At 39.4% G+C, this 12,129-nt stretch overlaps 2 protein-coding genes across 2 annotated transcripts in view; both read right to left on the bottom strand.

Moving 5' to 3' along the window:
• LOC109412976 (octopamine receptor Oamb-like) overlaps nucleotides 1–12,129 on the bottom strand; it is an 841,374-nt gene that overhangs the window by 71,034 nt on the left and 758,211 nt on the right. The window lies entirely within an intron of this gene.
• LOC115256616 (cuticle protein 18.7-like) lies at nucleotides 1,081–2,511 on the bottom strand. Its single transcript, XM_029855437.2, has 2 exons — nucleotides 2,355–2,511; nucleotides 1,081–2,209 (listed from the first exon to the last, which is right to left on the bottom strand). The coding sequence occupies exons 1-2, from the start codon at nucleotides 2,364–2,366 to the stop codon at nucleotides 1,649–1,651; spliced, it is 573 nt and encodes a 190-aa protein (XP_029711297.2). The 5' UTR covers nucleotides 2,367–2,511; the 3' UTR covers nucleotides 1,081–1,648.

Here is a 12,129-nt window from a genome sequence, read left to right as displayed (position 1 = left end):
AATTGAACTAAATTTGAACTTCTGAGTCCGCTCTTCAAGTGTAATCCGAACTTTTGGTTGCTTGGGTAGCCTTTCGGTACACCTTGGTGTACGAGAAAGGCAAAAATGTATAGAATGTGTTTTACATACTATGTACATGTTACAGCAGAGTAGTCAATATATGCCAGCTCAAGTAATGTCATGGTGGACAAAAAGAGCTGTAGCCTGAAAGACACATCAAAAGATATCCCAAAAGACATTTCTAGAGGAATACCCAAAGTATTTTCAAGAGAAACTCCTGGATGAACTTCAGGTGGAAAACTTGGGCGGAACACCTTGAGAAAGTTCAAGCGTAATTCTTGAACGTTTTTTGTAGACTTGAGGAAAGAATCCTCGATGAACGGGAAGCCTATGAATAATCAGAGACACATTACATGCGGAACTGGGGAACAAAGCCCTAATGTAATTCAGAAGCAATACCTGAAGGACCTCCTACTAGATAAACCCCTAGAAGAACAACAATATGAACCTCCAGGTGTAATCCCCTAGGAAAGCCTTCAGAGGAGATGCAATATAACCTAAGGAAAATCATCAGGAAGCACGGAGAAAATAACTATGACCCATCCCTAAAATATGATTATTGCACCATGCAGTATTCGGAGAAGTCACATTAACCTTTTCAGTAACTTCACTCCCATCAATTTGTCATACATTTTGATTGCCATAGAGCTGAATACATAGTTGATACGAGCTTTTCCTATTCAATGACTTATGTATGTTGTGGGATCAAATATGTATTTTCAACACAAATAGCTCTGCACATTTGGCCTGTCCACTGTGATGCATTACTCGTTACAAAAGCATGAGTAGTCGAATGCACGATTTTCCACAGTTCATCCAATACATGGCTGTGTATTAGTAGTCCGGATTTGGCTAGGCTGGAAAACTGTTTTAAAGGAATGCTGAGGCTTTATTTGGGAAAACTTTCATGTTTTTCAGTAAGCTGGGAAACCTTTCCATTGGACGTTAATTGCAAACAAATGAAGAATTATCAAGAAGGAAATGTCATCACTCACCATGGTGCAATGTAAAACAAACGGATTTATAGACTCTTTAAATCTTTTGCTTTGCTATTATTGGCAGTTTCATTCAGTTCTCATTAGACAAGATCATTCCTATACAGACTACAAACACTGCCGCACGTCTGGAAACGATTCATGCACATTATCTCATATTCAATTCTTCTCACAATTTGGTTTTCTAATCTCATGGAGATTTCTATTCTTGCCATTTGTTCTTGATCGCAATCTAAGCAGTCGTTTATCGGCTTCTCGACCGATTCTATACGTTGTTCGAGCTGAAGCTACTTCCGCAAATGTGCAGGGCTACTTTGATGTCGTATGCCCTCGCACTACTGTGCGGGAGAACTCTTCAAATTCGACAATATCCTACGGGGCGCACTCAATAGTTGTGTGGTGATGGTGGTGACGGTGGCGACGGTCTTTCCAGCACGTGTGGATGTTTGTGTGAAATGCTTTCTTTTTACAACAGTCGTTCCAAGGCTTCTTCGGGCATGGACATATAGAATGGTGATGAGTATTATACAAGTGGCTAGCTACTAAGGTTTGGCATTCGTGGAATGGAGGCGTACTTGGCGTTCGGCGTGCCTTTAGTAGTGCGGCGCCTCGTACAGATGGGGCTTGTAGGAGCCATCATCTTCGTGTCCGTGACCTCCGCCGTAGGAGTGAGCACCAGCACCAGCGCTGGCATGGGCATGAGCATGAGCGGCCTTAGCGTGCTGCACCTCTGGGGTTTCGACTGGGACGCCGTTGTGGATGACTGGGACGTGCTGGGGTCCGTGCCAGGCACCGCCACCTCCATGGTGAGCTGGGCCATGGGCGACCGGGGCTGGGGCGTAGTGTGGTGCCGGGGCATGGTGTGGGTATGCGTTGACCTTAGCGTAAGCGGCAGCGTGGAAGGCCTTGGCGTGCTGGACTTCGGGGGTTTCTACCGGAACACCATTGTGGATCTGCGGGATATGGATGGGTCCGTGCCACTTCTGAACTGGGGCGCCATGAGGATCCCAATGGTGACCAGCTGGAGCAGCCTTGGCGGCCACATGGGCGTGGGCAGCGAAGTGAGCAGCCTTGGCAGCGGCCACTTCAGGGGTATCGGCAGGAATGTACGATCCGGAACAGACCGCAGCCAGCAGCAGAACTGATTTCAACACCTGGAAGGGTTGTACAAAGAATGAACACAATGAACGGTAAGTATTCACTTGATCTATCCGTTAAGGATCACTTCAGAGTCCATAAAGTTTCATTTTTTCTCACACAAATCACTTGTAATCACTGACCCCAATCGGAACTACTTACAAAGGTTTTCATGGTTGAACTGTGGGAAACTGCGCGAAGCAAAAGACAACACAAGCTATTGAGTGCTCCTGTAAGTGTGCGAACCTCCTGGTTGATCTGAATCGGACGAGGACTGTTCGCGGACTGTGCCTTTCCGAGAGACTAGGAAGCAGTTTTATACACCCCCAGCGCCCAGATTCTGTGCAAGCAGGCTCTGGTCACTTTCAAATACTTTGTGCTCATAGCAGGCGCTGGCGTTGCCACCTTCGTCGCCGTAGCCGTTGTCGCCGTCGTCTCAGTTGTTGTAATTGTTGCCATGGTTACCGGTGCTGCCCGATTTGCTCAACTCCCTCGATGGTAATTAGTTTATGTGGGATTATCCAAAGCGCAAATTCGGTTTCGGTTCGTGAAGAAGCTTCGGTGGAACATTTCTCAGCCTGGACCGGTCATTGTCGTCCAATGTTTTCCCCACACACGCCACCCCTTTCGCTTCCCACGTGAGCCAAATTCCGAAATCAGGTAATTACCTCCCAACGATTGATCCACTTATGTTTTGATCGCGAAAACATTCGGTGGCAGTTTTGCGAAAAACAGTTTAACGCCAAGGAAAGTCGATCTCACCGGGGTAGGTAGGGCGAAACCGCAGCAGCAGACCGCTAGCTGGCGAGCGCATTGTTGTGCGGTGTGTGAAGTGCGCAGGTTACCGTACGGTGTGGTCTCGCGAAAGAATCGAAAGGGAAAGGCAAGGTCACGAATTTCCATGAAATTCGAATCGATTTTGCACCACCCAACCCTCGCCCTTACGCTGCCGCCATATAGGGTATGTGTGCCATCAGTAATCTCATGCTCCCATTTTCATCCTATACGAAAACAAGCGATTACGGCACCGATTGACTCCGTTCTTTTTGTTTCCATGGGTGCTCACTACTAACAAAAAATACAAAAATAAGAAACAAAACAAACAGCGCTTCAATCCTTTGTTTTTCGTGGGATGAAAATGGGAGCCACATGCTTAATAAGGGAACCAATACCCTATCATGGACCTATAATAGCAAATCGAATCATGCGCACGGTAAATAGTGCACCAGCAGCAGCCACAAAGCCCATAACTGTTTCAAGCGGAAAATAAATGCACATGTTCACACGACTTGGCAGCAGGCCATGCTCCGCGCAGTCAGTCAGTGGCTGCCAGCCAGTGCCACCAGCCCAGATGATTGCTTCTTCCGACCGTTCCGGACCGAGCGAGGCAAAGTAGGCTCGGCTGCGCGTGGCGGCTTCTCGCGTCGCTGAATTCCAATCGACGCCTACTTGTTTGCTCGCTGCTGGCTGGCTTGCTTGCTATGATGACGGGGACGACGTTGCGATGGTCGGTACTCGGTACGGTCGTGTGAAGGGTTGCTTTGCTGCTTGCGCGGATAAATGCGAGCAATTTGGACAGATCACCGCGGTGCGATGGGGGTGGAGCGTGCGCGTTTTGATTCGTTCTTGCGGCGCAGCGCGGTGCCGCTCGCGTTGACTTATTGGAATGCGGCATCTCTTCGCCCCCCGCTGCGTAGGGGGACTGAGGGTAAGACGTCCATGCCAATGGAAGAAGGCGGTTCATTCTTCTGTGAGAACTTATTTCTATCGCGTAATAATTCGACTGGATGATTTCTCAATTTTAACTGGCTTTCGCAGTCTAAGGGATCAAAACGGATAGTTTTGTTCTGCCCGACGTTTCGGCACTTGAAAAAGACCAAATACAATGTGCCGAAACGTCGGGCAGAACAAAACTATCCGTTTTGATCCCCTAGACTGCAAAATCTTATTTCTATCTACACTTCGGTGACTCTTTACGGGGTGGAATGCGCACCAATCAAAATGCACAGGTAAAAGGGACATTTTCACCAATGGGCAGGGTTTGCCTTCGGGAGGGAGTCGAGACCAAGACTCGACGGGACTTTCTCATTTCAAAATTCCAAATGGGTTTTTAAAATTGTTTTAACAAATCTTTTAGGAAATCTTGCGGCGACTCTTACAAGATTTTTTTTTCTTTTTTGATTTAGATTAATCGACTTTTTTTCAAAAAGTTCTCAAAAATTTCCATAGGTAGATTTTTTTTGGAAATTTCTTCAGACAATTTGTTCAGAATCTTAAGCGATAGTTTCTACGGGGATTATACAGACAAGTATATCAAGAACACTTTCAATAGTTCATTTTGGAATTCCATTAAAAATTGTTTATTGAATTCGTCTAGAAATTGCTACAGCTATTTTTGTAGTAATATTTCTGTTTTTTTAACCATTCCGCAGTATTTCCAGGATTTCCTCTGGTAGTTCTTAAGGAACTATTTCTCGTACAGTATCTGTAGGAATCTCTTCGGAAATTCATTTGTTAATTTCTCCGACAATTCTTTTCGAAATTGCTTCGAAAATTTCTTCAAGAAATTCTTCTCTACAATTTATTTGCAAACTCTACGTCATTTTTTTTTTTAGAATTTTCCTTGGCAATAACTTTAGCATTATCTTGAAAACCCAGTGAAAATTACATTGGAAACTAATTCTAGAAATCGTTAGGTTTTCTTTTGGAAACTTCTTGAATGATTCTAGCAATTTTCTTTGAAATTCTACAAAAATGATAAAAGAAGGACATAATAACTATTTGAATATTGTGTTAGAAGCTCCTTCGAATTTTCTTTTGGAAAGCCTCCCGAAGCTTCTACAAGAACTTATCCGTGTAATGTGCGTTGGGGGTTCCTGCGACAATTTCTTTTGAAACTTCTCAGGTGCATCCTGAAAATGTCCTAAATTAAAAAAAAAAACAAAAAAAAAACGTCGAATGAATTCATGAAGAAATCTGAGAAATTTTCGCGCGAATTATTGAACCAACTGCGAATTTCTGAAGAAACTACCTAAGACATTTCTGAAGAAACTGTTGTTTTTTCTCAAAGTTTTCGTTTTCGGGCGTTTTGTGCACGGATTTAGAGCTTAAAACGCCATTAAACAGCCACCATCTTGAATTTGGAGCCGTCATCTTGGTGTTTGGCCCACCATTTCGCATATTGTGGTCGCCATTTTTTACTTCGGACATCTTCCCTGTACCAAATATACCCATATTACATGCAATTATGGTCTAAAACTGCTTTAAACAGCCATCGTCTTGAATATGGAGCCGCCATTTTGGATTTAAGATCGCCCTCTTAGAAATTGTGGTCGCCATTTTTGGACTGCGGATATCTACCTTATACCAAATATACCCATTTTTCATATTTTTAGGGCCTTAAACTCCATTAAACAGCCTTCATCTTGATTTGAAGCCGTCATTTTGAATTTTAGACCGCTATCTTGAATCAGGTCACCATTTTTGGACTCCGGACATTTCCCCATACAAAATATACCCTTCTTGCATGGTATTAGGGCCTAAAACCCCGTTATACAGCCGCCATATTGAATTTAGAGCCGCCATTTTGGATATTCAGATCACCATTTTTGGACTCCGGACATCTTTCCCATACAAAATATTCTCTTATTGCATGGTATTAGAGCCAAAAACTCCACTAAACAATCGCCATACCAAATGAACCCATATTGCATGGTTTTAGGGTCTAAGACTCCTTTAAACAGCCTCCATCTTGAATTTTAAGCCACCATCTTGAATTTTAGAACGTCATCTTGAATGTTCAGACCGCCATTTTTGGACACCGGACATCTACCCCATACAAAATATACCCTTATTGCATGGTTGAGGGCCTAAAACTCCGTCTACAGCCGCCCTATTGAATTTGGAGCCGCCATCTTGAATTTTAGACCACCATCTTGGATACTCAGGTCGCCATTTATGGTCTCCAGACATCTTCCCCATTCAAAATATACCCATGTTACATGATTTTAGTGCCTAAAACTCCATTAAACAGCCGCCATCTTGAATTGAAGGCGCCATCTTGGATTTTAGACCGCCAGCATTGGACTCCAAACACCTTCCCTATACAAAATATACACATATTACATGGTTTATTTAGGGCTTAAAACTCCATTATACAGCCGCCATCTTGAATTTGGAGCCGCCATTTTGGATTTTAGATCGCCATATTGAATTTTGGACCGATATCGTAGAATTTTCAGTCTCCTGTGTTAATATCCGCACAAAATTTGTCAACCATGCTGAAGGTTACAAAAATCTCCGCAGTTTGATGTGTCGCATGTTGGGGCTTGGTCGGGGACTTGGTTCAGTTATACCGGTGCTGGTCCGGATCACTCAAATGGCCATAACTCCGGAACGCCTTGACCGATCCGGACCATTTTTAATAGCAAACAATGCGGTAAAATTCTGGTTCGATTCGAGCTATAATCCGGAAAATCGGCCAATGGGAAGTACATTAAAAGTGAGTGACCTTTTTGTACACAGACATACATACACACATACACACATACAGACATCATCTCAATTCACCGAACTGAGTTGATTGGTATATGTGACTTGACCCTCCGACCCTTCTATCGAAAATTCGTTTTTTGAGTGATCATATAGCCTTTCAGTACACTTTGGTGTACGAGAAAGGCAAAGACGAGATTTTTTCAACGCGTTGTACAAAATACAACATAGCGATCGCACGAGGGTAAAAATCTTATTCCGCAATTACTTCAGGTTTCCCGTTGAAAACTTATAGCGAGATACCTAGAAATTTCTCCGGAATTTCTTCGGAAACTTTTGTTTATGAAATTACTCTGGCAGTTTCTTGAAGCTATCGAAGAAGTTCCTTAACGAATTGTCGGATTCCGAAATTTCTTACAAACATGTTATTTTCAAGAAAAGAGCTGAGAAATTTCCGCGAGATTCCCAGAATCTATTGCCAGAGAACCTCTTGAAGAGAATACCAGGAAAATTCCGTAAGAAATTCTGAAGACACTACATAAGGGTTTGTTCATAAACTACGTAGATTCTTAGGGGAGGGGAGGGGGGGTTGGAGTGATATGATCTGGCCAAAGTCAACCCGACCATAAGCACATAACAAGATCATAACAAAATCATGACAACTGTTGTTGAAATAACAATAGTTGATATAATTCTGTTATAAGGATTTTTCCATGTGAATATTCATAACAAAATAGTTTTAACATTTGTTATAATTTCACTAACAAAATTATAACAAAACTTTTTTCATTAATTCAAACAGATGTATAACAACGTTTGTTTTATTATTCGTTTTAATAAAATTCTTTCTATCATAATTTTGTAACACGTTTATTTCAATCTTTGTTATATTTTTTGTAACAAAATTATTTCAGAATTTGGGAGATTTTTTGTGTGGTCGCGAAAAAGAACGATATTTTTTGTTATTTTGGTCACTAGAGCCAAGAGATTTATGACAAAACTTCTAGCAAATTTGTTCAGTAATATATAACAGAACTTGTTATAATTATGTTATGATTTTGCAAGTTTAGTCTAACAAACTTTGATAAAATTTTGTTATGATTATATCTCAACTTGCTAAATTTTTGTTTTAACTGGAACGAATTTTGTTAAAATTTTTGTTATTTCAACTACTAATGATACATGTTTTATAACAACCGTTGTTACAAAAATCATTTTAACAAAATCACACAACCTGTAAAATATTTGTGTTTCCCATCTAGTCGGGTACGGTCCATTCAAATTTCTAAAAATTTTGCATGAACAAAAGTTTACGAGATAGCCAAAAATATCTGAGATAGCCAAAAATGAGTCTGCGAAGTTTATGGATAGCGCCTAAATAATTCCTGAAGAAACTGTCATTGTTTCAGAGCTTTCCCGAGCAGAGGAGAATATCAAATTAATAACTTAGGAATCACATAACTTGATTTGTTATTATTTTGTTATCAAGACGTTATCTTTCAATCACTTATTTTGTTTGACAATCTTATTTTGTTATGATCAAGCTATTGGTATATTTACATCCGTTAAATACCATTCCATTAATATGTTTTATTGCAGGCCAAGCTTGATTATTATTGAATTACAAATATTTTATCAACAATAGCACAACGATAACAAGTTTTGAAATTCACATCATTTGAGAATTCCGTTGTTTATAGCATTGCGTGATGAGGAGCGCGTGCGTATTCTCTCATCAGTACCTTTTTCTCTTCTTTCTGCCATTGCATTTTAGCTGATACAGAGCCAACTTCTCAGGGGGGGGGGAGTTTTAGTAGTTGGGCAATTATGACCAGATTTTCTGTCCCTCGTATTGAGTTACAAATATAGGGTACTTCAAGCACTCCATCTAACCCACTTTTTAGACTTATCACTTTGTTACTTACTTTGTTATGAGTTTGATATTATATTTAAATTTGACTTTGGATTATTATCAATAACATTTAAAGTTCGACATTTGTTTTTTACATATTTCCAAAATTACCAGTTATTAAGCTGTTATTGAAACTAACAAAACATGTTTTTGAATTGGTCTTCCAGGAACATTTTTTTGTTATACAATTTGTTTTTTTGCCGCTTATGACAGGCAAGTTTATAACATAACATGTTATGTAAATAACACAAAAATATTCGATTTTGTTACTCAGTTATTTTGACAAAATAACACATTTTCTTATGCTTTTGTTATTCCCTTCTGCTCGGGTTATGTGACAATTTCTTAAGAAATGCATCTGGCATATATAAATGAAGTCCTCTAGGTAATAGCACAGAGAACAGACGTCTATCTTCGCTTTCTGCCTTGTGTAAAGCTTTGTAACGGTCATATCAGAGTGTGTGGTTATGCTCCCGTTGCGCGGCGCTAGCGTTTCATCACTTACATTGTTGTGTTGTCAAATTAATTTCCAGTGCTTGCCGTTTTTGGCCGTTTGGCGCTCGTGTCGCTTTGTGGGCTAGTGTATTTTAACGATGAACACTGCCATCGTGGGGTCAAATCGACTTTATATGTGGGGCAGTCTCCGTTGGTGGCGTGAGGTACACATAAATCCTTTACACACGATTTCGACGTATTTTTGTTCGAGCTTAAATGTCTCTTCTCTGTGGAAATAGTGCCAATAAAAGCTTATTCGACAATTTGTTCAGGATTTCCGTTGAAAACGTCTAGCGATATGTCTAGAAATTGCTCCGAAATTTTCATGTCTCGTATCATCAAAACTCTACTAGGAACATTTGGAAGAAATCATAGGCGGAATTTCTTAGGATCAATATTAGAAATTATCGGAAATTGACGGATTCCTAAATTCTTAAAAAAAAAACCTCGGCGGCATTCATAAACAAACATGAAGAATATCCAATACTCGAGAACCAATTGCCAGAGAAACTCTTGAAGAAAATACCAGGAGAATTCCTCAATGAATTGCAGGTAAGCTATCACAAGAAACTATCTAAATATAAATGCCTTCAAAATTGCCATTTTTTCAGAGTTTAATTTTCTGGTAATATCTTACGAAATTCATTTCACGAAATATTGAGCAATTCCTGTAGAAGTGTCTTAACAAACTTATTCATTTTTTTCAAGATTTCCGTAAAAAACTTTCAGCGATATGTCTAGGAATTGCTCCGCTATTTCTTTAGAAACTCCTTTGGATTTTATTTTTTATTTTTATGGCAGTTTCTTGTAAAATTCCTTTACAAACTTCCCAGGCAATAACTTGAGGATTTATTTAACGAGTTTACAGAATTATTTTAGAAAAACTCACCAGAGGAGTTCCTTAGGAAGAATCCTTCAGAAATATGCTGGAAAAAATCCTAAATTTTATGGTCAGATTCCTAATTTTTTGAAAAAATGTCAGATGAATTTCTGAAAAAAATTTGATGAATTGGATGAAAAAAAAAACTACCATGATTTCTTAATGAATTGCAGGTAGAATTTCTAAAAACTACCTACCCAAGTAACATAACTAGCTGAACAATAGTTTCTTAAGCTAAAGTATGCTTAAGAGTAGTTTGTTCCACTCTTGTACAACAAAAATGTTCGTTGGGTAAGACATTTCTGAAGAAACTGACAACTTTGTTGAGTCTGGCAATTCGTTAGAAAATCCATCTGATGACAATTTGTTCAGGATTTCCGTTGAAAACTTTTAGCAATATGTCTAGAAATTGCTCTGGCATTTCTTCGAAAACTCCATTAAAACTTTTTTTTGTATTTTTGGGATTTCTCTTTCAGAATAGTTCAAAAAAAATCCTCAACAAACTTCGCGGGCAATACCTTGAGGATTTTTCCAACGATTTACAGAAGAATTGTTGAAAGTATCGAAGGAATTTGAAGATTAACATAAGCATTTACCAGAAGATTTCTCAAAGGACTTATCAGAAACATAATTCCTAAAAACTGTCTCTGAATTCACTAGAGAAATATCTGATGAATTTTCAGGAGAGTTAAAGATCACATTGCCAGATAAACTGCTGAAGAAAAGGTCGGTGATTGCTCAGGAAATTGGTGGGTGAATTTCTGAAGAAATTTCAGAAAGAATTGACAGGAAACATGCTTGAAGAATTCCTAAAAAAATCGTCGAAAAAAAAATCCTCAAAGATAGTTTTGATGAATTTAATGAAAACAAATAGCCGGTGAGTTGTCAAAAGAGATGCCTGAAAAATTCATATAATAAATTCCTGGAAACACTGCTAATTCTTAATAGAATTTCCAGAGGACTTCCCGAACCAATTTGTTGGAGGAACTTTTAATGGCTTTCCATAGGATTTTGTATTGCGTGTGAATAATGGATGACAGTTAATACATATTCTATGAAAACATTCAAGCTATGAACAAGAAAAAAGCTTGCCAATTTTAGAAAAACTAATTCTAAAGAATTGCCGCGTAGAGACATTAAGAATTTCGGGAGAAATTGTTGAAGAATCTTCTGAAAAATTGCAAGAGGATTCTGGAATTTGTACCTGAAGAAATTTACTGTGGAATTCCTATAGAAATTCCGAAGAAATTAATAAGTGAATTTTCGTGAGACTTCTCCAAGCGATTGCCTGCATACTTGTTGAATTATTGAGGAATTCATGAAGACATTTCTCCAACGTACTTCTGAAGCACTTCTTGGAGGAAACTTTGAAATTATGGCCGGAGAGTTCCTAAAGAAATAGCTAGCTAAAGAAAATTTCTAGGTATACCGGGGGATTTTAGTAGGATTTACCTCATGAAGCTCCGGGGAAGAATTTTCGGAAGAATTTCCATAGAAATAAACTTCTTGCGAACTGGTCAGAGTAATTCTTGTAATAGTAAGAATTTCCAGAGATGTTATAGGATGAATTGTAGGACGAATACCTGAAGAGATTACAGGAATTATTTCAAGATAAACTGACGGAGGAGTACCGGAAGGAACCGTCGTACAATTTCTCAAACAATTGTTAGAGAATTCATAAGAAAATACTCGATAAAAACATTTCGAACTCCTGATGAAACTGTCGGAGAAATTCCTGAGTAAATGGCTGAAAGAAAACCCAAAAATGTTGCTGAAGAAATTCCTGAATAAATTTCCCAAGGAATTCTTAAAAAAAATCGGGAGCAATCCCTAAAAGTACTTCAAGGGAAATTAGCTGGCATTTATTTTTTGGTGTAATGGTTACGCGGAGATGAGCCAACGATGGAGGAGAGAAAAAGAAGGAGATAAATATTGACGTCACTGGTGCAAGCTCCCATGAATGCGTAATTAAGGACGCGGGTCGTTGAATCTCAGGTCAACATTGCATCAGAACCTCAAATGCTCAAATCTCAAGAAGAAAACTTCTAACAAAACTATAACATTTATAATGTTCTGGCTTATTTGTAATATCCAAGCTTGTAGTAAGCTTAAAATAAGAAGATGCGGTGCGCTTAAAAGTAGACCGTTGTGGTGGCCAT

This window comes from Aedes albopictus, chromosome 1, assembly GCF_035046485.1.
Source record: "Aedes albopictus strain Foshan chromosome 1, AalbF5, whole genome shotgun sequence".
In the NCBI taxonomy this organism is placed as follows: domain Eukaryota; kingdom Metazoa; phylum Arthropoda; class Insecta; order Diptera; family Culicidae; genus Aedes; species Aedes albopictus.
Note: the sequence above shows the minus strand (reverse complement) of the source record. Positions and strands in the feature narration are given on the sequence as shown.